The sequence below is a fragment of the Rhamphochromis sp. 'chilingali' genome, assembly GCF_963969265.1.
Source record: "Rhamphochromis sp. 'chilingali' genome assembly, chromosome: 9".
NCBI lineage: Eukaryota > Metazoa > Chordata > Actinopteri > Cichliformes > Cichlidae > Rhamphochromis > Rhamphochromis sp. 'chilingali'.
In genome coordinates, this window is record NC_137936.1 from 25629261 (window position 1) to 25655798 (window position 26538).

A 26538-nucleotide genomic window follows, 5' to 3' on the forward strand; every position below is an offset into this window, starting at 1 on the left:
AATGAAACAAGACACATGTTTATAAAAGAAGAAGTATAACAAGTACACTTATTGTAATGTGATTTTATTCAAAATCACTTTGTTCACTTTGTAACTGTGTGCTTTAAAAACTGCTACACAAATAAACTTCTTCTTTTTCTTATGTTGATTGTGTTTTCTTGTATCTCTTGTATATATTTTCTCAGTCCTGTTTTGTCCTTTGGGTTGGGGTCGTGTTGTTGTTGCAGCTCTTTGTTTCCTCGCTCTGTGCGTCCTGTATTTGTATCCCTTGTGATTTCTGGTGTTTGGACTCTGATATTATTCCTGTGTTTTGGGCATTTTGGACTTTGTTTGGTTCCTGGACTATCAGCAAACACACCTCAACCTGTCTGCAAGTTCAACTCAGAGGTCATGACTGCTGTGCGGTATGAATACAGTCCATAAAGGCTGATTCCAGTCTATTTAGACTAAAGTAACACTAAAAGATTGAGTAGCTCTGCTCACCACAACAGCTTTTCCACATCATTTAACAAGAGGTAAAGCTGACACAAGAACCAATACTATATGGAAATTCTTAAGTTACTTTAGCTTTTATTAAATCTGTATGTGAGCTTTTACTTCCTCTACTCAAACCAGTGTTGAACTTTATCTCATATTAACAGCTTGCTGTGTCTGTAAATTTCATCTTTCACTTCCTTAAACTTGTCGCCCAAACTTTCATGCAGAGCTCCAGAAATAATTAAAGCTAGGCACACTAGAGTAAGGGAGTGACAGTCAACTTTACTGGAAGCAAAGAAATAGTTATACTGCAAGCAAATTAAGTACTGCAAGTAATTTTAAGTAATGTGTAAATCATTTTTGATAATAATTTTTTCACAATTTACAATATAATTTTCATTTTCTTACACAGTGAAAACAGCATTTTTTTTTAAAAATTCATAGATAGATAGATATTTAAGTCATAAAGTAAATTATTTTTTCATTTCCTTTACAGGGTAAGCCCAGTAAGTCTTGCTGACAGGTTTCTCTGACTACAGCAGAATTCCTTTATAAATTTGAGCTGCATTGTTGTTTTTTCTTATGGTGTTTCATATTTTAAAAGTAAAACTTCCAAGTAAAATAAGAGATTAAATATTCACAGTCGGGACTTTTGCCAGTGCATTAAATTTTAATTTTTCATATGGCAACTCCCGTAGCTTCAAAAAGACTGTCCTTTAGAAATCAAAGGGAAAATTAACCTCAGCCTTCACCTCTGTGAAAACTTCCACCGACATTTCAGATTTCAAGTGATTATGATCGAAAAAACAAACAAAAACAAAAAAGGCTGATGAAACAAAAGATAAAAGATAATGGATTACACTGTACAGCTGCATGAAGTGAACTCTGATATATACATTAATACAAAAGAAGAAGGGGAAGAAGGGGACCACCCTCCAGTTTTTAGCCACTGGGAAAAGAGACATCTCAGCTTCACAGGACAGTTTCATCTTCTGTCATTAAAGCAGCAGCTTGTTTTCCTCCACACTGAAGAATCTCATCTTCTTTTCCTTCCGTCTACTCTCTTGCTCAACTTTTGCTCGCATGTCAAAGTTGTCCTCCAAGACTGCCCTTCCTCTGTTATCGTATCTGATGTAGGACCAGGAGATGACAGAGCCGCTGTAAGACCTAAAACCACAACAAAACACACGCTTTTAACAAGCTTTTAAAACAAAGCTTAAACATTAAAAAGCAAATTTAAGACAAGGCCTGTTTTAAATGAATTTTTTACTTTATTTATATCTTTAATATTGTCATTTATACTGTGGTTATGATTAAACGGTCGGTGTGTGAATTCAGCATAGAGATCTTACCCGTAATAACTTCTGCTCATGTAGTAGAAGATGTCTTTATATCGCAGAGGATAGTCCCACACCTGGACGTCTGTCAGCTGACCATCAAAACCTGGGAAACTAATCACAGGCTCGCCTGACCACACATACTGAACACACAGAAAAAAGAGAAGATCAAAATTAAAGATGATTAAGTGATTTTGAGAATAATATTGTCTACTTTTTAAAGCCTTTCAGAAATCTGGATTACAATGAAGGAGTCATTTGAGTGTTTTCTTCACTTAGATATAAACAAAACAACACAAAAATAGATTCTATGTTGTCATTATTATGTCTTCTGTTGAAGTCTCAGGCACAAAAAGGGTGGAAAGGAGTTACTGTTCCAGCTGGTGGAGTCCAGCTATCTCAGGGTCTTGTTTCTTGAGAGACAGACTGTAATGTGACTAAGAGATGGCTGAATATTAAGGTAAAGCTCTAAGTTTACCAGTGGATCTATTTTTCCCTGTGACCACGAGCTGTGAGAAAATCATGGATACAAGTGAGGAAAATGAACTTCCTCTGAAAGGTGTCTGGGTTCCGCTCATTGGAGAGACATTTCAATTAAAAATACTCAAATAAATAAATACCTGAGGTGGTTCATTAATCTGACCAGAATGCTTCCTGCACACCTGGACTCGCACACTACTTTGCTCTGTTTAGTGAATTTGTCTTTCTGTCTGTGCATCCACACAGTTTTTAACATGCTGATTCTAACTTTGTCGACATTCTCACCTGATAAGGCATCACCTTCCTGGGGCTCATATAACCGCCACTGAACATCTGGACCACACTCTTACTGGTGTCCACAGTGAGGCAGACACTGGTCCAGATGTCCTGCTTAATGTCTGGCCATAAGTGCACAATGGGCTGCAGGTCCACACTGAAGGAATCATAATAGGACAGCATGAACGTGTCAAAGCTACGCTGCAGACTCAGAGAGGATGTGTCTGGACTGAGAGTGAAGAGTGGGAAGGTTGGCTGCACAGCGTCAGTCATGTAACGCAGACACACTGACACACCTGCAAGAGATGTAACAAAAACAGGTTGGACAACACATTTCCTTAAAATGATTGCATTGGGCTTTGACGAATGTTTTCTTTCCTTTAGTTGGTTTGCAAGATATTTTACCTGCTCAGGATCAATGTGAATATAAACTGTACCAATTTCAGCGGATCAATTTCATTGATCTGCAGTGCACACAGTCATTCAGCTGCACAGGCTGGACTTCTGGATAATAAGGTAATGCTACACTACTGTTTGTTTGTGTTTTTTATTTTTATTTTATTAGTTTAATGGAATTACAGTCTATAAGATTATACACTTACAGAGTCAGCACTTTTGCCAATTTTGTTGTCTGGCTTCAAACAGACTAAACCAAGGGGTGTCAAGCATAAGGCCCGGGTGCTGGAATTGGCCTGCAAAAGACTACAATCTGGCAGTCTGTACAGTGTAGAGGAGGACGTAAATTTCATGCTTTTCACTGTGTTTCCATGAGTTTTACAGCTTTTCCTACTGATAAAGACCTCCTCTATGGCCATTTACACTTCACCAACATAAATAAGCAAAAGAAAAACTATTAACAGAAAGTTCCTGTTTTTTCACCATCTATTATGAAAATATGAATGAAAATATTATATGAAAATATTATATTTTAACTATATTATTAGAGACTTAGACTTAGAGACTTAGAGCTTTTTATTGTCATTGTGCAGTTTCTTGCACAGCGAAATTGGGTAGCTGAACCACAAAGGTGCTAAAGTAAGAAGAAGAGAAACCAATATACAACGAAGGCGGAAAATAAATAAATAATTAAATAAATAGAATAAAAATAAAATAAAAAACAGTGTATATGTATACATATGTGAGTGGAACTATATACATGGTGTATGTGTAGGAAACATTGAAACAGACTGGGACCAAAATAATTGCACATGAGCCAAAAATATTGCACAGAACATGGAAAGATTACAGTGGGTTTGCATTAAAAATATTCTGTCAATTAACAAAATTTTCATGTTATAATTAGCTCGCCGAGCTAACAGAAATATTTCATGTAATTTTTCAAATTTATTTCTCGCAATTCAAGCCCCAAGCAGCAATTTTTTATCATGCCGAAAACCTGAGATGAATTCTTGAAACTTTTTTTTCATGGTCTAAGGAGCTTGGAAAGAAAAGCGTCTGGATGTTTCCCCTCTCATCTGAGAAGCTTCTTTAGTTCTAGGGTCAAATGGTGGAGAGTCCCAGATTTAAGCCCTGTGGGAGTGTCACCCCAAGAGGGACAAAAGGACCCTGAAGAAGCTTCTCGGATGAGAGGTGAAACGTCTTCAAGCACCTTAAAGAAGTCCAGACGCTTTTCTTTCAAAGCTCCTTAGACTACAATGACCTGGATGACTGAGAACCTTCACAGACACTTCTTTTTCATATATTCAAATATCTCTGGGATTAACCGTGTAGTTAAACGGGCAAAAAAGAGGACTTTTCCAGTCCTGCTTCAGATCAAAGTAGCTGTTTAATCCTTCTCTGTACAACCAGTAAATCTAATGCCAGTAGAATAAACCGCTGACTGCGTCCACACCACCTCTTTGAATGTACATACTCACTTCTGGTTGGACTCTGTGTGGTTGTAGCTTTGGTGGTGGTGGTCTTTGGAGGTTTGGTGGTGGTGGTGGTGGTGGTGGTGTTTGGATGTTTGGTGGTGTTTGGAGCTCCGACTTTGTAGCTTCTGGTTGGGTAGGGAGTTTGGAAATGATAATTGGGGTGATAGAAGATTACTCCTCCATAATTACGAGACAAAGTGAACATCCTCCCGTCTAGATTTATTTCAGAACTTCCTGCAGACAAAAAGACAACAAAAAAGCCGTTATAACGTTTTCCTTCCTTCCTTCTTCCTTCATTATATGTGTTTTTATGTTGACTTCCGGGGTTTTGCTCCCAAAAGCAGGTTTAGTAAAAACTAAACAGCACACACCCCAATCCTCTGCAAAAGTTTACACCTTTAAAAACACTAAAATCCAGCTCCTTTATTTCCTTTCTGGTGACAGAAGAATATCTGTAATGTTTCATCCTCACATTGGAATCAAATTAGTTCTTTGTTCTTTTTATAACTCTTTGCGTCTGTAGAATGCAATTAAATTTCTAAATGGGATGGCTGCAGGATGGCTACCACAGCATCCTGCAGTGACATGCCATCCCACCAGTTTTAGTTAGGCCATCATTTATTTATCAACAGGATAATTACCCCAAACACACCTGCAGGCTGTCTAAGGGCCATCTGACCAAGAAGGTGAGTGATGGAGTGCTGTGCCAGATGGCCTGGCCTCCACAGTCACCTTACCATAAACCCAAATGAGATGGTTTGGGATGAGATGGATCGCAAAGTGAAGGCAAAAGGGCCAACAAGTGTTCAGCATTTCTGGGAACTCCTTATAAACTGTTGGAAAACCATTTCAGGTGATGACCTCATCAGGCTAATCGAGAGAATGCCAAGAGTGCGCAAAGCAGTAATCAAAGCATCTAAGGATACGTTCACACTGCAGGTCTTGATGCTCAATTCTGATTTTTTGATCAAATCCGATTTTTTTGCCTGCTTGTTCACACTGCAAATAAAATACGACAGCAAACACGCTCTAGTGTGAACGCTTAAAGCGGCCCGCATGCGCAAAAGAAGACGTCACACACAACGCGCTCAGTTTAGACCCAGAGTAAACAGTATTGTTTGACTGATGGCCCTTAATATAAAGACTTCGGACTTTACGTTTCCCAATTTTTGCTTTAAGTTATTTTGTTATTTACATAATAATGTAGATAAACTAATAATTATCCTTATTGCTGTTTTAGAGGAGCGGTGCTTCAAAGGATAGCTGCAGATTTCTGTCACAATCTGCAGATTATACAGTACAAATAAAATGTTCACGTTTCTCCAGCATTGTCTTCCCAACAGTTTCACTGACATCTACACTGGATGGCCAGGAAGCGTTCGCGATGTCTTCTCGGGTGCTTCTCCGGCGCTGATAATTGGCGTCTGTCTCGACATGACCGTTCAAACAGCAGTCGCTTTTTTTTTTTTTAAATTATATTTTTATTGAAGAAAAAAAAGGGATTTGTTACAATAAAGTGCATTGACATTATTTAGTCAAAAAAAGAAAAAAAATCTTTTTCTTAGTCCTTTTGTTTTACATTCTGATAGCAAAAAAAAAATAAAATTAACTCGTTTGCTTGACAGTGTGTTACATAATGCAGCATGTTTAACTTATTTACAAAGACTACATTAGGTACATATTATGAAGTTGATGGTCAACCTGACATTGTACGATACATGGGAGATACACCAATTCAGGGCTGGTCTTACCTAAATTCAGGGTGGATGGGGGACACAAAGCTAATCCATTTATTCCATATTTTGTAGAATTTGTCTTTTCGAATTTTAAAAAAGAATGTCAATTTTTCCATTTTAAATATTTCGAAAACCACATTAAACCAATCCTCAAGTGTTGGCGGAGTTGGATTTAACCACTTTCTGGTTATTGATTTTTTGCTGGCCGCTAATAGCGCTTGTAAGAGTTTTGTGTCCCCTCCCCGGACCGAGCCAGCAACCGAGCCCAAGTACAAATTTACAAAATTGATGTCAAATTTTATCTTAAAAACCTCACACAAAGTTGTATGAATTCCCAGCCAGTAATTTTTTAAGTTAGGGCAGTCCCAAAAGATATGATAATGATGTGCCTCTTCTGATCCACATCTTCTCCAGCATTCTGCTGTCCCATTTTTATATTTAGTTTGATGAGGGGTTTTGAAAAATCTAATAATGTTCTTCCAACAGTGGTCTCTCCAAGATAAAGAACTTGTTGAGTACCAATGAAAATTACAAATCCTCTCCCAGTTCTCGTTTGTTATACCCATCCCCGATTCCAATTCCCATTTAATCTTAACATTTTGAGTAGTATCCTTCCTTGCTTGAAGGAGCACATCATATAGTTTGGAGATTGCCTTTCTCAGAGAACTATCATATGCTAATTTAACTATCTTAAAAATTTCTAACTCAACCATATTTGGGTTTGGGATATTGTAGTGTTTGTTAAAGTAATCCCTCATTTGAAGAAACCTGAAGAAATCTACTTGTCTTAAGCCATTTCTTATTTGTAAAGACTGGAAACTCTGTAGTGTCCCTTTATGTGTGAAGGAATGGAATGTTGTTAGTCCACTCTCTATCCAGGACTGAAATCTATTATCACTTTCATTTGGTTTAAAATCTGTGTCATAAGCACACCATCTAAATACTTTTAGTATTCGTTCACTACCACATATTTTAGTCACTTTATTCCATATTTTTAAAGTGTGGCTTATCCATGGTCCTTTATCTTCTAAACGGTCTGCCAATTTTTTATCCGCAATTGAAGCTTGTAGTTGAAATTTTGGGGTTGTATTGAATTCTATGGATTTCCACTTAGCTTTCAAATTCGGGTTACACCATTGCAGCAGGGGGATGACCTGAGATGCATAATAAGTAGTCGCTTTCTAAAACATCGGATATGTATTGGATTCAGTACCACATACGAAAGTGACCCAGATCGGATTTGAAAATATCGGATTTGTCCCGTTCACACTGTCATACCATGATTGGATATGGGTCGCATAGGGTAAAAAAAATCGGATTTGATGCGCTTTCGCCTGCAGTGTGAACGTAGCCTAAAATATGTTGAGTAATTTCACACTTTTTTGTCATGTATTTGCAATTACTAGAAATGCCTTTAAGATTCTTTTGTACGTTTACCTGTTGTTCTTGGCCACGTGGGTCGCTCTTCAGTAGGAGCTGGTTCAACCATCGTTGGCATGAAAACCATCAGACTGAGAACAAAAAGTAGCTTCATCTTCATCTATAAAACAAACCCTGCAGTTAACTCGATGTGTTTATCTCTCTGCTGTCTCCCTGATTCCGAGCAGGCTGCACTTCAGCTTGTTTGCTTTCAGTTTTCTCATTCAAGCGTCAACTTCCTGCATGTTCCACCTTCCCGTTTTGTTCCCACTAGTATTTCTACATAGCAACAAGCTACAATTACTATGTAAATACTGAGGAACTAGACTTAAAAAAAAACCCACAAACTTTTTAAAAAGAATTTTTAATACTTTGTTCAGAATCTTTTTAAGGGAAGGATTGCCCAATCCTCAAACTCAAGGATATCAACAAACCTTGGGCAATGGCGCAATATGGCAGCCTCGCTTCTGTCAGTCTGCCCCAGGGCAGCTGTGGCTACAACTGTAGCTTGCCTCCACCAGTGTGTGAATGTGAGAGTGAATGAATAATGGAATTGTAAAGCGCTTTGGGTTCCTTGAAAAGCGCTATATAAATCCAATCCATTATCATTATTATTATAAGCTGTTGATCAAGTAATTTCTTTGTGTGTGACAGAACAAATTCATTTTTAAATAACTCATGACCAAAAATTTGGCATACACAATGAAGTCATTTACTAGACCAGTGGTTCCCAAACTTTTTTTGCTGGGCCCCCCTTTGTTTTACATGAAAAATGCCCCCCCCCCGCGTGCACGCACTAACACATCCTCCAACCACATGTAACAGGGTCATAAATCACATTGTTATAATTACACAAAATGTGTTCTAAACCCCCAAACTGCTCCTTTTATACCTGACTTTCAGGACCTCCAAGCCTGTAGTTGTGTTCATTATCAGTTAGAGCCCCTCCTCATTCTTTTCTTCTTCTTCTTTGGTGCAATACTATAAATACAGTGTACCCCTTTTGCCTCTCCCCTTTTTCTACAATTCCCCTGTGGGAGAGGTGGGTGTCATTTCTTCCAACACCTTAAAACACACATAATTCATATTTAGCCACCCTGATGTTTATGATTGCGATGTTAGTTCAGTTATTGTCATTATTAAGCCTGTTTTTGTAAGATGTTATAAGTGTGTAGTATGTGTGTATCATAAATGTGTTTTAGGCGCCATAAATGAATATATACTCCTTGCTAGCTTGGGAGCTGTGATGGGTTGAGCTAACCCTCTTCCCCACTGTTTGTATTTGGTCTAGGAGCTGGAGTGGGCAAATTATTTACTTGGAGGTCTTTCTTTCTTTTACCTTTTTTTATCAGGTATGTCGGATTTCATGTTGTTGTTTTTGTTTTATCTTATGTCAAATATGTTACGTGTAAATGCATATTTTATGTTTAATGTAAAAAATAAATGCCAGCCCCTTTTTCTACAATTCCCCTGTGGGAGAGGAGCTGGAGTGGGCAAATTATTTACTTGGAGGTCTTTCTTTCTTTTACCTTTTTTATCAGACACAACGCAGAATCACACCGGTTACACACACACACCCATATTTTGCTCCATTGCGGTTTATTTCACACCTCAAACAGTTAGTAAACAATTAAGCAAATACAAGTAATCTGCAATAAATTACAGGTAGTATTAAAATAAACTACTAACTCTTTTATGCTACGTCCACACCTACACGGTATTTTTGAAAACGTAGCTGTTTCGTCCACACGTAAAAGGCGTTTCGAATCACTGAAAACAGAGATTTTTTAAAACCCTTTTTTTGCCTTTATATGTGGACGAGGAATACAGAGTTCGTCACACAACGTCAAAGGTATGTGCCTTTTTTCACGTCACGCTGTGCGCCACGTTATTGTTTACCTGAGATGAATTGCCGAATGGCAGATAGAGACGAAATACTGTTACTGTTAATCTGACTATCCTCAGGTTTTACATGCAGTTACAGTCCCTCCATTTAGAAAGGCAGAGGCCTCACAGTGTAATTATTTTACTGTAGTTGTTTTTTTCCCTGTGTAATAATATTCAACATTGCTATCAATACATTTTTCAAAAAATGCCTCTCTGTGCAAAATGGGTTAAAAAACATAAACAGCTGTAGGATACTGTTTGTCTGTGATCTGAACCGGGGAACAAATCGGGGTGGAGATGACAGAAAGTGGCTGTAGCAGGGCCCTGTCAGACTTGCGGGCTGGAGAAGTTTTCTGACAGGTAGGGCATGTATGGCAATATTTTTTTATGTCTGTGTACATTGACGGCCAAAAGAAACGTGAGCTAACTTGGATATAGGTTTTTTGGCAACCCAGATGACCTGCGCAAGGGAAGGGTATGTGCTAGGTGCATAATGAGGGGTCTACAACTAGACGGTATCAGAAGCCATTGTTGGTCAAGTGCATACAACACACATTTTGGTCACAAAGACCATTAAATGTTGGACAAGGCTCTGAAAACGAGGTCACAGTTACTTCCCAAGCAAAAACCTCTGCTTGTGTGCACAGAACCTGAATTGCAACAAATAAGAAAATAATAAGACAAATATATATAATAATAAGACTTGGTACTAGAGCTGGGCCATATTATACCATTCACGGTAATACTGGTACAATGTTACGCAACGATAAGAAAATAAAATATCGCGATAAAATATGGGTCAAACGCGCATGCGCAGTGCCTTTGCTTTCATACGCACATGGCTGAAAAAGCATGGTGGCAATGGAAAATGAGAAGGGGGGGGAAAGTGAATTGTTGAGTGAAACAGATGAACCAGAATTGGTTTGTAAAAATGGTGCAACTTCAGTGATGTAGAACTGGTTTGGTGTTTGTCGGTCAGATACCCACCAAAGCACAGTTTTTTTGTAGAACATGCAAGTGGGCTGTCGTTATTATCAGTGACGGGAATAACAGCGTTACAAGCAACGGCGATACTAACGGTGTTACTTTTTTTCAGTAACGACTAATCTAACTAATTACTATTCCTATTGTTACAACGCCGTTACAGTTACTAACAAGGAAACGCGGTCCGTTACTATTTTTCAACAAACAAATGCTTACCGCATTTCAACAAATGTGGTAAGCAGTTGCACGGAAGTAGCTGACTACGTAAGTAATCTGGACGCTACAGCTTTAAGCAGCTGCGCGCTCCCGCAGACGATAATCACGATCACTGTCTAGCACAACACCTGGAGCTAAGGGGGCAAAACAATCACATGAGTGCTGCTGTTTGACTGAGGAAGAATAAAGTATTCTTGGTAAGCCAATCACATGACCACTTAAAGACAGTTTTTAAATTGTGTTGATAGGCCACGTAAAACCAGAGTCATGATAAACAATATATACGCGGCGTTTTTTCCTCAATTGTTTCATCACGTAAGCACAGCGCTAGCAAGCACTCTGTGCTGGGGGAAGCAAGAAGAATGAGTTGAATAAAGTTTGACTTATCTGACTGCATTGTTTTGCTTAATGTGCCTTATAATCCCGTGTACCTTATGCACCGGTGACACGAGCTGGTGTTCTGAGAAACCATCATACCCTACTCTGACAAAACGTCCTACCCGTTAGAGCAGGGCGATATGGCCAAAAATATTTATCACAATATATATTTGAAAATTTGCGATAACGATATAACTGACGATATAATTGATGCGAGACAAAATACAACTCCACAACATTACTAGCGCAAAAAGACAACCTTCCATTTATTTTCACTTAAACAAGAAGCTGGTTTTTATGTACATTAAAGCTTTATAAAACTGTAACAGTGCAAATGCAAATTCCTTGCTGAAAGTTTAACCAAAAGGCATTTCCAGTAGAAATGGGCTGACATATCCTGAGCATAACCATGTATAATATCCACTGAAGTTAAAAAGAGGTGCTTTGCAACATTAAACTGCAGTGTGCAGTACGCATTTTTCGGACCATAAGGTGCACGGGATTATAAGGCACATTAAGCGAAACAAAGCAGTCAGATAAATCAAACTTTATTAAACTCATTCTTCTTGCTTCCTCCACTTCTGTACCATTGATTCATTAATGTTGAATTCTCTGGCAGCTGCTCTATTCCCATGTTGTTGCAGTATATTAATGACTAACCTCGTATTGTGGATGGATTATCTCAGTTGTTCTTCTGACTGAAGTTTGGTCCGTTTACAGCATCCTGCCATGCGATTGCATTTGTCTCTAACTATCAGAAACCTTAACGTTAACTTTTTTAAGTGGAAAAGTGTTAGTGTTCGTCCTCCAGCTTCACTGTTTATATTATGCTAACATAGCTGTGTCGCTAGCGATCACGTAGGCAAGGCAAGGCAAGGCAAGGCAAATTAATTTGTATAGCACAATTCAACAACAACAAGGTGATTCAAAGTTTGCATAGCGTAGCACATCATTGTTAAATACCAGCTAGCCCAACTTCAGTAACCCTATAAACGTCACTGCTGTTTAGTTTCCTGTCTTCATTTATGTTGGAAGTGATAGCAGAGCTGTACGTTTGATTTTTTTCAGAAATCTCTCAGTCAGAACTAGGGTTGCCAACCGTCCCTTAAAATACGGAATCGTCCCATATTTCGAAACAAAAGTACACGTCCCGTATTGAGCTAATAAGGGACGCACTTTGTCCCGTAATACAGTGAGAATCAAAAGTAGTCTATAACTTTTAATGGAATTAACGCTTTGTTTGAAAACATAATTCCCAGCCCCTCTCCTGCTTTGTGACCAATGAGCTGACAGCACACTTACGAGTATGACAATTCAGATTACCACTCATCTCATTGGTCGAGGAAAGGTCGCTTACGGAGAAAATACCGGAAGACAACAAATGACCACAACAAGAAGCATGGCCAACAGGGAAACAAACGCAGACACTGCGGTGCAAGTCTCGGACGACAGTAAACCTAAAGCTGGGCAGACACTGTGCAATTTTTTTCAGTCACGTTATTCAGCTCCTGCTCAAACTGCACGATTGACTCGCAGTTGGTAGGTCACGATGCAGGTCTCACACTATACCGCCCGATGCTCTGATGCGACCTGAGTGCTCACACTGTGCCTCCATAAAATGAAGGTTATAACAGAAAATCTGTCGCGCTCTCTCTCTCCGTCTTACACTCACACAGACACACACACCACCACCATCAACTTTGCTAAATTGCTAATGTGGCAGGATGAATGTTATCCTTCGGTCCAACCCACTTTCAGCCTGGCCCATTAGGGGGCGCTGGTATAAATAGTGGCCATTTGAGTGTCTCTGCATCGCTTGCCTGTGATCTCCTTTTTGGTCACCTGACTTCCTCGGTGTGGTAGAGATCGTTTGTGGGTTACTCCTCTAAAGTCTCCATCGCGGCTGGTCGTAGCTATAGAAGCCTCCTCTGAGCTATTCTGCTTACGTTCTGTGACCCGGCTTACTTGGTACGTAATCAACTTTTGTTACGCTCTCTGCCTTCTATTGTTCTTTTATAGTAATTATTTATTATGTTTCGCAGGAAGTGTGGACCTTAGTTTTGCGCCAAGCTACGCGAACTGAAGTGCTGCTGTTTTGCCTTGCTGTGCTTTTACCGTCTGTTCCCGTTGTGAGAATTCTTTCCCTGCTGTTGTCAGCTTTTACAGTGGACGTCGGCGTGGACAACGGCCATATGCATGCCGGTTATCGGAGTCAGCTGGCGTGCATATTGATTGACTGTTAACTTATCGTCGTGTGGACGGCAAGTTGGAGCAGTACGGCGATTCCGTTTGCTCCAGATTTTAGAGTTTTATTCAGATTGTATGTTGTTTTATTGCTTTTTGATTTGTAGTTTGGATTCTCTGTTACACCACTGGTGGGAGGCCCTTTTTCTAGCTGTGGATCACCAGTGTGGTCCTGCAGTTGGGTTGTCCCCCGGTGCTACACATTAGTTTGTTGTAATATATTAACATTTTCTTTGTTTCTTTTATTCAGATGCGGAGTGCCGACGTGGAGGAGACTAGGGTGCCTTGGTGGTGAGATCCCTTGAGTGTACACACCTGCCTTGTCTAGTTTATTAGTGTGAGTGTGTGATAGTGTGTTGCACTTGTGTTTTGGTGTGTTTTCTTTCTTTAGTTGTGTGTGGCATCCCTGCCCCTCCACTGGTAAGCCTCAGCTCTGAATACCTTTTTAAGCATATTTGTATTTGAATATTTATGATTATGTTTTTATTCGGTGTTTTAAATAATTACCAATAAATTGTCAATTTGTTTATTATTGAACCTCGTCTCTGGATTGAGTATAGCGAACCTAAGTGCCTTTTTGGTGATTTAGTGTCATTTCCAGTATTCTCTGGGTGAAATTCCCAGGGTGGCGTTGTCGTTCTTTAAAACTGAAGAGTATTTACTTTATATCCCAACCTCGTCTCGCCACAAACTTGGCGTTGTCGACAGGATATACTCTTTAAAACAGAGACGTGTGTTCTTCTTTTTTTGTTTGGTGTAACGTAAATTGTTTTTTTTATATTATTTTGTACAGAATAAAGGCAACGCAGCAGCTACTTTGGTGTGGGATTTCACAGCTGTGTTACAGAGATGGAGGAAGAGTTACAGGAACTCAGGGACTTGATCGCGCAGCTGAAAGCAGACAACGAGAGGCTGCGTCAGGAGAGGGCTGTTGGGTCAGGTACTAGTGCTACACCTTCTACTTCAACTGCATCATCTGTGAACCCCCCAACGGCTGGTGTCTCTGTAGCAGAGAGACTAGTTTTTGTGCCCCGTGACAGAAAATGCCCTATGTTTAGAGGAAAATCAGGTATAGGGTTGAATGAATGGTTGGAGGAATTAGAAGGTTGTGCTAGAGCACGTCATTTGTCTTTGGCTGATAAAGCATTTTTCCTGTTTGACCACCTAGAAGGAGAAGCACGTGAGGAGATTAAATATCGCTCTAGTGCAGAGAGGACTGATCCTGCTAAGATAATTACTATATTGCAAGAACTTTATGGCTGTTCAGAATCCTATTGTCATGGTCTACGGTGGGTGGCTGGAGTTTCCATTAGGCTCCTGAACTGACCTGGGATCCGCCCCTGGGCAGGGCCAACTCCAGCTCCTGCACACCTGGAGCCTATTGCAGGCTATCAAGCCAGAGGGATTTAAACCACACATCGATGTTCACTCACTGCCAGTTCGTCATCAACCCATGTTGGTAACAGGTCTTGTGTTTCAAGTTCTCGCTGTGATTCATCTTACTAACTAAGACTCTTTTGTGCTACAGTCGCTGTACCCACCCTGGCTCACTCCACCTCCGGACTCGGAATACCTAGTGATCATTTTGGAAATCCCTCTGTGCCTCACCTGCCTGCCCTCCTGCCATCACACTCCATCTGGAGCCCCGGATCTCAGGTCAGCCTTTCCACGCCACTCAGCCTCCCCTGGATCTTCATCATCCCCCTCTCAAACACTCCAGGTCCCTAACTGCAAAGTAAGAATTGCTGCTCTTATACTGGCCACTTCTGAGCTGCCTTCACTACCTGCCTAACTTCTATATCCTCTCCCCTCAGTGTGACTGTTCCCCACTCAGCTCCGTTCCACTTCTCAGGCCTCGTTCCCTCGCCCTAGCCACGTTCCCCTGGGCACGCCACACCAAGGCTCCACGTCTCGTCATTTTCTGTCTTTGCCACGTTTCCCTTTTTTTTTGTTCCCCTTGCACTTAACCGTAATAAACTATTAAATCATCTACCGTCTCCGCTCTGGGTTCCTGCACCTGGGTCCTATTCAGTACCGGCCATCCGTCGCCGTGACACCTATGTAGCATTGCAGGAAGCTTTCTTCTCTAGAAAACAGCAGGAAAGTGAGACACTGCAAGAGTTTTCCCTCGCTCTCTTGGGTCTTATGGAAAAAGTTAAATCGAGTGCCCCCAATGGCATGCCCAATGCTGACGTTTTATTAAGAGATCAATTTGTTGAACAGGTCTTAGATAGTACCTTGCGGCGGGAGTTAAAGCAGCTAGTAAGGAGGCAGCCAACACTGACATTGCTGGAGATTAGAGGGGAAGCTATTAGGTGGGAACGTGAAGGGTTGCCTAGTGGCGTTAGGCATAGAAGCAGTTCTGTCCCTTCTGTTTATGGCATTCAGTATGGGGTCCATAGCGGTCCCTCAGGAATAGCTCAGTCTACCCATTTGTCTGAGATGAGCGAGATGAAGGAATTGTTAAAGCGCCAGCAGGAGCAACTTAATCAGCTCACTCAGAGCATTGCTCGATTGCAGGGCCCCCATAGAATGCCTCGCTCAGGACGGGGCGACTCCATTATATGCCGTCGTTGTCAGCAACCTGGACATTTTGCTCGGGAGTGTGATGGGGAACGCGTTCCTCGTTCCCGGCCTCCTTCGCAGGCCCCTCTGCACAATCGCAGGCACTCTCCTTTAAATACGGCTTCGGAAAACTAGCACCCTCCGTATTGCCGAGCCACAGTTCGGGTGGGGTGTCTATTGGCTCAAGGGTTGTTTCTAATGGTCCAGAGGCAGTCTCGAAATTAATTTCATCCTGTCCTCATATCAGAATCAGAATACTTTATTGATCCCTGGGGGAAATTATTTTTTGTTACAGTGCTCCATTTTAAACCAACATTAAGACAAGACAGACAATACGCTAACTAAGAATAGTACTGTGTGTGTGTGTGTGTACACACACATATGTGTGTGTGTGTGTGTGTGTGTGTGTGTGTGTGTGTGTGTGTGTGTGTGTGTACACACACACACACACACACACACATATGTGTGTGTGTGTACACACACACACATATGTGTGTGTGTACACACACATATGTGTGTGTGTGTGTACAGTGGTGTGGCTCTGGATTCCAGGCTCAAAAAATAGAGACGACTCTGGCCCTTCCTGTAAAGTGCTGTGGTGTTTTTAGCCCAGTCCAGTTTATTGTCAATGTGTACTCCAAGGTATTTATAGTCCTCCACAATGTCAACACTGACCCCCTGGATTGAAACAGGGGTCAAGTGTTTCCTGGTCTTCCTGAAGTCCACGATCAGTTCCTTGGTCTTTGCCACGTTGAGCTGCAGATGATTCTGCTCACACCACGTGACAAAGGAGTCGACCACAGCCCGGTACTCTGTCTCATCATCCCTGCTGATGCATCCAACCACTGCAGAGTCATCAGAAAACTTCTGAAGATGGCAGGTCTCTGTGCAGTGGCTGAAGTCTGTGGTGTAGAGGGTGAAGAGGAAGGGGGAGAGGACAGTCCCCTGTGGTGCCCCTGTGTTGCTAATCACCTTGTCAGACACACACTGTGGGAGACGTACATATTGTGGTCTTCCTGTCAGGTAATCAACAATCCAGGACACCAGAGAAGCATCCACCTGCATCGCTGCTAACTTATCACCCAGGAGGGTCGGCCTGATGGTGTTGAAAGCACTGGAAAAGTCAAAAAACATGACCCTCACAGTGCTCGCCGGCTGGTCCAGATGGGTGTAGACACGATTGAGCAGGTAGATGATGGCGTCCTCTGTTCCGAGACGAGGCTGATAAGCGAACTGAAGGGGATCCAGATGTGGTCTTACTATGGGTCGCAGCTGGTCCAGGATGAGCCTTTCCAGGGTCTTCATGATGTGGGAGGTCAGTGCCACGGGCCTGTAATCCTGGGGGCCACTGGGACGAGGCGTCTTTGGTACAGGGACGAGGCATGATGTCTTCCACATCACCGGGACCCTCTGCAGACTCAGACTCAGCATAAACAGTTTATGAAAGACTCCACACAGCTGGGGGGCACAGGCCTTGAGGACAAGGGGACTCACTCCGTCTGGTCCAGCAGACTTGCCTGAGTGAAGTCTCCTCATTTGCATCTCAACCTGGTATTGAGTGAAGGTGATGGGTGGGGGAGGAGTGTCAGGAATCTCACAGGAGGCAACATGTGAAGAGAGAGGCTGGCACAGTGGTGTGGCTCTGGATTCCAGGCTGACTGCAGGTGAGGTTGTGGGGGTGGGAGCAGACACTGTGGTGTCGAATCTATTGAAAAACAGATTCAACTCGTCGGCTCTATTCTCACCTCCCTCAGCTCCCCTGCTGTTGGTTGGCCTGAATCCAGTGATGGTCTTCATGCCCCTCCACACCTCTCTCATGCTGTTCTGCTGGAGTTTCCACTCCAGCTTCCTCCTGTAATTGTCCTTAGCCTCTCTGATCTTGTCCTTTAGTAACACCTGGACCTTCCTCACCTCCTCTTTGTTGCCCCCTCTGAAAGCCCTCTTCTTGTTGTTGAGGAGGGCTTTGATGTCCTTAGTCACCCACGGCTTGTTATTTGGGTAACAATGAACAGTCTGAGCTGGAACAATGGAGTCGGTGCAGAAAGTTATGTAGTCTGTGATACACTCAGTAAGCCCATTGATGTCCTCGGCGTGAGGCTCACAGAGTGTTTCCCAGTCGGTCACCTCGAAACAGCCCTGTAGTTCCGCTATTGCCTCCTCTGACCACCTCCTAACAGTCCTGGTGGTCACAGGTTCCCCCCTCACAATTGGCACATAGCGGGGGGTGAGGTGAATCAGGTTATGATCTGACCTACCAAGTGGGGGGAGGGAGGAGGAGCTGTATGCATCCTTGACGTTAGCATACAGTAAGTCTAAAGTTTTCTCTCCCCTGGTGGGACAGTCCACATATTGTTTGAATGTTGGTAGTGTATTGTCCAGTGATACATGGTTGAAGTCACCCGAGATCACAATAAAGGCACTCGGGTGCTGAGTCTGTAGCCGAGCTATGGCAGAGTGGATAGTGTCACATGCAGCTGTGGGGTTAGCAGAGGGGGGAACATAAACAGCCACCAAGATGACGTGAGAGAATTCCCTGGGTAAATAATACGGCCTGAGTCCAACAGCACACAGTTCAGTGTCCGGGCAACAAATCCTTTCTTTGATTGTTATGTTGGCAGGGTTACACCACCGGTTGTTAACTAAAACAGCAAGCCCACCTCCTTTACGCTTACCGCTAGCGATGCTGTCCCTGTCCGCCCGAACAGTGTGGAAGCCTTCCACGGAAGCATTCTCATCGGGAATGACCTGGTGCAGCCATGATTCGGTGAAACACATCAGGCTACACTCTCGGTATTCCCTCTGACTCCGTACCAGTGCTGAGAGCTCGTCGATTTTACTTGCCAACGATCGCACATTTCCCATCACGATAGACGGCAGACACGGTTTAAACCTCCTCCTCGCTTCGAGCCTCCGCTGTCTCACCGTCACCTTTTTTCTTCTCTTCTGTCCTTGACCTCTGCATCCCCGATGTGTTTTCCTCCAAATTTCAGCTGGTACTTCTGCGGGCACTTCTGCGGGCCTGGCCAGCGAGCCGGCCGGCATCAGGGCGATCAGCTGATCTCTGGAGTAAACAGTCCGTGCGTGTAGGAGATGTGCCGCGGTCCCGTTCCATGATAAAAGTAACAGTTCCACGGCCACCAGAAGAACAAAAACTCTCTCAATCCACATGATTGAGTAAGAGATAGAAAACGGAGGAAAATACAAGTCAGAAAAAAAAAAAAGAATACGTAAGAAAAAAGAGCTAAACTAAGAGAAAAGCAGGAGCGACTGTAACAGGCTGCACGCTGGTTGGCGCATGCGCACTTAACAAACAATACTGTTTGTTCTTGGTCTAAACAGAGCACGTTGTGTGTGACATCTTCTTTTGCGCATGCGGGCCGCTTTGAGCGTTCACACTAGAGCGCGTTTGCTGTCGCATTTTATTTGTAGTGTGGACGAGGAGACAAAAAAATCGGATTTGATCAAAAAATCGGAATTGAGCATTAAGACCTGCAGTGTGAACGTAGCCTAAATGACCTGGAAGCTGTTGCACTGTCTGCACCTGTAAACTCCAGGACACGTTTACAAACAATTTTCGTTATTTGCGCTGCAGCTGCAGGTTAGGGTGGAGTTACTGTGTGTGTGTTTACAAGTAGTTTTAAACCTTGTGATCCACAAAACAGCATAACAGTAAAAGAAGAATTGACTGCGTTACAGTCAGTGCGGGAGCGGCGGCTTTGCTCGTGCGCGATTCATTTGCAGTTTGGACGCACGTGAACATCTCCTGCCCTGATACACAGCAAAATCGCCAGTGTTAAATTTAACACTAGAAAAGTGTCTATATGTGTCCACTCTTTTGAGTGTTAAATTAACACTTTTCAAAGTGTTATATTTTTAACAACGAGCTAGTGTTATTTTAACACTGCATAGAGTTAAAAATTAACACTGAGTAACACTGACCAGTGTCAAAAATATTCTACACTGGTGTTAAGTGTTAAAAATTAACACCGAATAGTGTTGGTGGTACTTTACACTAGCCCTGGTGTTAAAAAATTCAACTCTGAATAGTGTTAATTTTCTAACACTAACACTAGTGTCAGTCAAATCATTAATACCACCAGATTACAATAAACTCCCATTAATCTCTGATATCTCTACTGCTACAATTAACCCCCAACATCCACCCATTACAAAGAAATACAAGACATTAACGTTCCAAAATACTTTGTATTCAGATACACCACAAGTAAACAAGTCATACAAAATTACAGTATGGGACAATGTACATTTTGTCATCAGTGCCATTTGAAAATTGCCTATCATAAGGTCTATAGTACACCAGATCATCTACAGAGATCAGTGCAAAGACATCTAATCCATCCTCAATAACAAATGCATTTAAGTGATCATTGAAATATACTGTTGAGACCTTACAAGTTAGAAGATAAGTATTGAAATCGCTAACAATTATACTGACAATCTTACTGAACAAAGGCATCTCATTTTCAACACCAGAACAAACATACATCCCAACTTGATATTCTGTACCATAACTTTTGACCCAGGAAGTTGTAGAAACAATAGAAGAAACATCAAACATTTTATTCAGTGCTTCACTGCCTTTTAAGCTGCTGGCCAAGACTTCATTAATGGGGCCGAACTGTAATCTTTTAAAATAAAAATTTTCAAAATGAAAGGCTAATTGATTCTGATGTTTTTTTACTAGTGTTTTTGTGATATTTTTAAAGTTCTTTACAGATCTTTTGAAGAACTTGTGCTTTGCTTCAAATCTCATGCACCACATATGTATGAGTGGCCCAATTTTTCTAATGCAGCGTGGGTAATGGATCATTAGGTGGTGCTTTGGAATCAAATTCCGTTCTGGAAAGAGAGATTTGAAAGCCTTGTGATGATCGGCAATCAGATGTTTCAAATAGCAAGTCATGCCATGAGTTATAATGGGTGAAAAAACAATGTTCACAATTTGAACTAACAAAAGTAGCAAGTTCCAATGTCCATCATTTCTGCAAACGATATCTCCAAAAATCAATGGGCTATTCCGCAAAAGACACCATGACTGCACAGCATTAAGCCCAAGATCTTTGCTGTTGTCATCCAGTTTTAGCCCACCTGGCCTGTTCCTTCTCTGTGCATATCCGTAGTTAAAGCTTATAATTCTCTGTGACAATGAATTCAAGGATATCAAAGAGGTCTTAATCAAGTACTGAAACACAAGCTTTAACTCATACTGCACCACTCCCTCTAGTAGATCATGCATTATGTCTACAGCATAGTTGTCTGAAATATGGAACAGCCGAAGTGAATTGAGTAAACAATTTCTTTTTACACCAAATGTTGAGGCCAAAGCAGGATTTTGTTGAATGGCACCACAGTGTTTGTAATGAAGTTCTTTGGAACGCAGTGTTAAGCCTACATGATCTTCACTAAAAACTGACTGCAACTCTGTCTTATCAGTTAAACAAAATCTACAACAATAGTTTGCACTAAATGATTCAACAAAACCAAAAATGCTATGTAAAGCCAAGTTGTCACCTGTAATCTGAAAAAGCGAACCTCTCACAGGTGTGGCTGAAAAGGGCACTTGCATTCCTTCAGTCTCTAAAATCTTTAGATCATCAACAAGTGGCTTTAGGATAGGATCAAACCCATATTTTTTTAAGTCTTCTGAATGAAAAAGGGCTACAAGATGAATGTTCATCACCACAGAATTTAACTCTGGTGGCAAATTTCTCAAAACAAAATAAATACAACCAAGTTTGTGCACCCCCTTTTTTGAGCCTAAAGGATTAGCAGTTTCAAAATCGTCATAGTAGAGCTGGATCTGGAGAGCATGTTCTTGTTGTGAGAATAAACTGTGATTTTTGAAGTAGGAGCCGTCATTTAAATCTCTGTACAATCCCTCCATGTTTAGTTTTTTTTTCTGGAAACTGCTACAAAGTTCACTGTTTCGAAACATAGATGAAAGGGATCCCATGATAGGAACGTACATGAATTTATCATTGACAGGAACTTGCCTGTATGTCCCTGTTGTTCTATCTTTGCGTACATCAAAACGCACACCAAGAACATGCTCTATGGGTTCAACTATTTTCCATTTTTGCTCAAAATATCTTATCCTTTTAGATTCTGTGTTAAGACATGAAAATGGATTTTCAAGCTGATCAAAGCAATCCTCAACTTTTTCTAAGGTTTCTCTTGATGTATCAGTTGACAAACAGTCGACAACAGATTGTTTTGCATGTGCATGGATGTCATTAACCAGTTCCTCCAATGAACCAACTAAACACTGTACAGTACTTTCAGGAACTCCTGATGATTGTACTTGAGCAATAACAGAGCTGCACATGTTCAGTATTTGCCTTTTTTCAACTGGAACCGGTGTAGTTATTGTCATGGGATGAGCCACATTTACAGGCTGTGAAACAGAGGTTCCATCGTTAGGTACAGGCTCAAAATTGTTGATGACCTCAGAGTGAACGCAGTCTCCATGTGCTCGGAATAAGTGCCGCTTGTAACCAGAGTACGTGTGAAAGATAAATGAACATCCAGGCTCTCCACAGGTCAAACGTAAAAACTTTCCTGGGTACAAACCATGCTGGAACTTCAAATGTCTAAATAACACTGAGCAACTTGTGTGGTGTATCTTGCAAATGTAACAGATGAACATTTCCAGTCAAAGTGCTGAATAGTGGATATCTTTAAACCGTACAGTGAAGACTTCCTCTTGTTTCATTGACCCGAGGACTGTCCTTCACGCTGCCAACATCAATGCCATACACTTGATGGTCTGGATGAATGTGTAGAAGTTGTCCAATGCCTTATCAAAGGACACGGCAAATTAAAAAATGTGCCTTGAAAAGTTTTGCCTTGTCAAAACCTGCATCTCCCATCTGTGTCACACAGGGAATGACCTTTTGATCTAGGACAATGTAGAAACTTTGGGTAGAAACTTTGGATGATGTTCTTTCTTTCTCCAACCCACAGGACGAATGGCTGAGTGGGGCCAGCCTTAAGAAAAGCCTCTGTGCTACCTCCCACCTGAGGGAGAGAAAGAAACCAAGTGATTCACATTAAACAAAATTGATAATCTGATGTTGAGGCATTGCTGTTTGAAATTATGACAATATTAAAATGTTTCACTCCGCGCGCACAATTATTTTTGTTTCAATGTGTACATTTAGTTTTAATAGAAACAATGACATGTCAGTCCTGCAACACCAAGCTTGTCTGGGATAGATACATCTGCTGCAGGTTGGATCACCTTGCCATCTTAAAATATCAGCCGTTGATAATTTGCATCTGTTCTCATCAAAAGAGAAATATACAATTCTAAAAAGCATACCTTGATGAATTTCATTAGGTGGTGAGCAGCATCTGATGTGCTAATCTTTGAAGACGTCCTTCCCTTAGATGATGGAGTGAAGTGAAGCAGCAAAAGAGGGCAGCCGCCTCGCAGTCCCAAACTACAGAATAGAAATTAAGATCATCACAATTACTGTCATTTAAAGGATCACAGCAGTCATTTTTCCACGTTATGTAATACCATGATGACATTTTAGACACCTGATAATTTTTCTAATAAGGCAGTTTTCCAGCGCCTTGGTATAAAAATTCATTTCTAGAGACTTAAAATCTTCTGGCCACCAAGTGAAGTAGATATCGAGTCATAACAATAGTAAGATTATGTAACTTTTTTTGTGTTCAAACTACATTAAATGTCATTTCAGGTTTAACATGTTTGTAAGCTTGTTTTCATACCATACAGAAATGAGTGATATATTGTGTTGTGGGAATTAAGCAAATGCTGTAAAGGCATGCAAAATCTACCATTTCCAACTTACACTTACCAGCCTCGTTAGAGTAACGCTGTGCAGAAATGAGCAGCTCATCCAATTCTGTACTCTGGGACAGATTTTTGCAATCTTTGATGATCCTTGGCTTGAAGAATGTTGGCCACTTTGCAAGGAACTTACCAGACACTTCCTCCCCAAAAAACAGCATTGTGAAGTCTTGGTCAATCTTAAACACAAAGTGTAACAACAGAAACAACACATTAACAAGAAAACAAACAAAGGAACCACAAAGCAGTCATTAAATTATTTTATGCCTTACCAAGCCAGGTGTATCCAGAAATCTTGGGAAAAGGTCCAGGACAGTAGAAGCTATGGCAGGTTCTTGAACCACTTTTTGCCTATGTTGAAATGTCACCTTCATGTTGTCTTTGACATGTTTCATGTCAGTTGAGTGCCTCTTCCTTGCATTTATCACCTGACAACGGCCTCACATTTGAACACAAGTTGCGAAGAGTCTTGGGGCTGTCTTGAAAAGCTGACTTTGATTAGTTCATCTCTTCTCGGGAACCAGCATATCACCACCTGCCGAGAGTAAAATAAGGTCCAGCATATAACACCATTTCTTTGCAAAATATCTAGCATGTCTAGTCCCTTTAGACTGAGTTAAAATTAATTTTGTTAAGAAAAACATCCTTGATCCATTTTTTAAGTAGTACAAGCTGTGTAACATGACTGCAATACAGTATTCTCTCAACTATCACAGGGGTTAGTAGGAACCATATTTCTATTTTATTATTTTTTATATATTTTAAGCGATAAAAACCCTCCCCACAAATATTCCTGACAATGTAGCGTTTGGTTTGTTCGTTTTTAAATTTCAAATATTGTATAACAAGACAAAACTGCAAATATGAACGCATCCCCCCCTCTCCCTCTTAACTAACCGATGCCTTTAATTGAACTACCAAATTAACACAATGGTCCTCTCTTTCTGGTCAGACACTTTGCAGCACTTCTGCTGTAATTTTATTCATATTTAACAAAATAAAAATGCAGAAATAAGTGTACACATTAGTTTTTGACTCTCACTGAACTAACAAAGCCAATCCCTCCACATGTTTGTACTCTCTTGTTACCTCGGCCAGGTCCGCGGCTCTGAACCGTGGTAATGACACCTCTGGCCAATACGCTGGGTTGTCGGGCTTGTAGCTTTACTGTCAGCGAACACAGTGTACAGTCGAATCTAAACAGCTTTCTTACAACCAGGCACTCATTTTGGCGGCAGTGGTTATTATTATATTTACATGCTCTCTTCTTCCATTTCTCATCGGTAACAGCTCTTACTTTCTCCCTCTCTCGCGCTCAAACACACAACGGGAGGGGCAGTTCCACACGTTCTCCCCGCAGCACGGACTACACTACCCATGAGGGCCGGTAACACTCTGCCCTCATTGCCTTTATATTAAATCATTTTTGGCTAATGACAAAAAAAAGTCACTTTAAGGGCCAAATTGCATTATACTTCTTCACCTCACCTGACGTGGGCCGCAAGTGGCCTCTGGGCCGCGAGTTTGAGACCACTGACCCTAAGGCTTTGGCAGTTTAATTCGAAAATAAATAAAAGGCATTTAATAAAAACTGTGAAATATATTAACATGTAATATTCATTACAGTCTGCCAATAGCCAGATTATGCTAAATGAATATTAGGAAAGAAACTGGTACTTTGCAGAGTTCTAGCTAGCAGTAGCCCAGCTTAACAAAAACAGTTAAAATTCAAATATGACACTTAAAGATGATGTATTTTGATATAAATACTATTTCTTTTACTAGTTATCATGTTACTTGTTCTAACATCAATCTAAAACTTAATATTTAACCGAATAAAACTTACCGCATCAGCAAGAAAAAATGGCGACCGAAGATTCTGGATTGCGAAGCTCCACAGGAAATGAAGGTGTGGTCTAATTTAACACCCACAGTGTTAAAATGCAGTAACGACTAAAATCTACACTTACACTTTTCAGGAATCAACTCCCGATGTGTTATTTTAACTCGATTAAGTGTTGAACTAACTCGGAACTCTGTTGAAATCTACTAACACTGAAAAATCAACACTGGCATTTTTGCTGTGTAGCGGCTGGAGGAGGACTATCCTCCGCCTGTGAGCGCTTTGGCACGAGCGATGTGCCCACGGCAGCACCCGCTGCTTGTTGATAGTAAGAGCAACAAGCGCTTTCACGTCAAAAGTCGTCATAAATAAGCCTCCAATAACACCAGAAAAAGTCGCCAGATTTGTCGCTAGTCGCTTTTTAGAAAAAAAAAAAAAACGACGCTAAGGGGGGTTTGAAAACTCTCTAAATATAGCGACAAAATCGCTAAGTTGGCAACACTGTTTTCAGGGTATTTAAAAAAATTCAAAACAAAACAAAACCGTGCATCTCAATGTGTATTCTCTGAGCATGCGCAGAATTACGCACAGCTGTCATGTGATCCTGTGATCCTGTGATCGAACAAAGGATCAAAGGCTCAAAGAGCGCTGACGTCAAATTCGCAGCCACGAAAGTCTATAAATAGGGATCAGAAGCAGCAATTTTAAAATCAGTTTGTTCACAGCCTTCAAACGTTCGACCAGAGATACATTTGGAAATATTTCTAAGCCTTTTCAGAGTCACTGTGCACAGGCTCCAACATGCCTGCACAAAAACGCCAACAAACACAAAAAGATTATGCTGCCTGTCCTTTGTGTTCTGGCCGGCCAATCTCTCCAGGAGAAATGACCACGGATGGTGTCTTATCAGTCCAAAGAGCATTACATGAAAGTCAGAAGGAAAAATCTGACCTACATTACAAAATTAAACAAATTGAAGAAG

At 41.2% G+C, this 26538-nt stretch overlaps 1 protein-coding gene across 2 annotated transcripts; it reads right to left on the reverse strand.

Moving 5' to 3' along the window:
- Positions 1 to 25698, reverse strand: LOC308403388 (jeltraxin-like). 2 transcript variants are annotated; one of them, XM_080892741.1, is made up of 8 exons: positions 25560 to 25698; positions 23986 to 24248; positions 23721 to 23892; positions 23216 to 23336; positions 4448 to 4678; positions 2580 to 2866; positions 1830 to 1957; positions 3 to 1644 (listed from the first exon to the last, which is right to left on the reverse strand). In XM_080892741.1, exons 5-8 carry the CDS (start codon positions 4647 to 4649, stop codon positions 1476 to 1478), a joined length of 786 nt encoding a protein of 261 aa, XP_080748867.1. In that variant the 5' UTR covers positions 4650 to 4678; positions 23216 to 23336; positions 23721 to 23892; positions 23986 to 24248; positions 25560 to 25698; the 3' UTR covers positions 3 to 1475. The 2 variants fall into 2 exon arrangements, with proteins under 2 accessions (XP_080748866.1, XP_080748867.1); XM_080892740.1 differs by lacking the exons at positions 23216 to 23336; positions 23721 to 23892; positions 23986 to 24248; positions 25560 to 25698 and adding an exon at positions 7618 to 8368 and having other exon boundaries at positions 1 to 1644.
- Between the last annotated feature and the right edge of the window lie 840 nt (positions 25699 to 26538).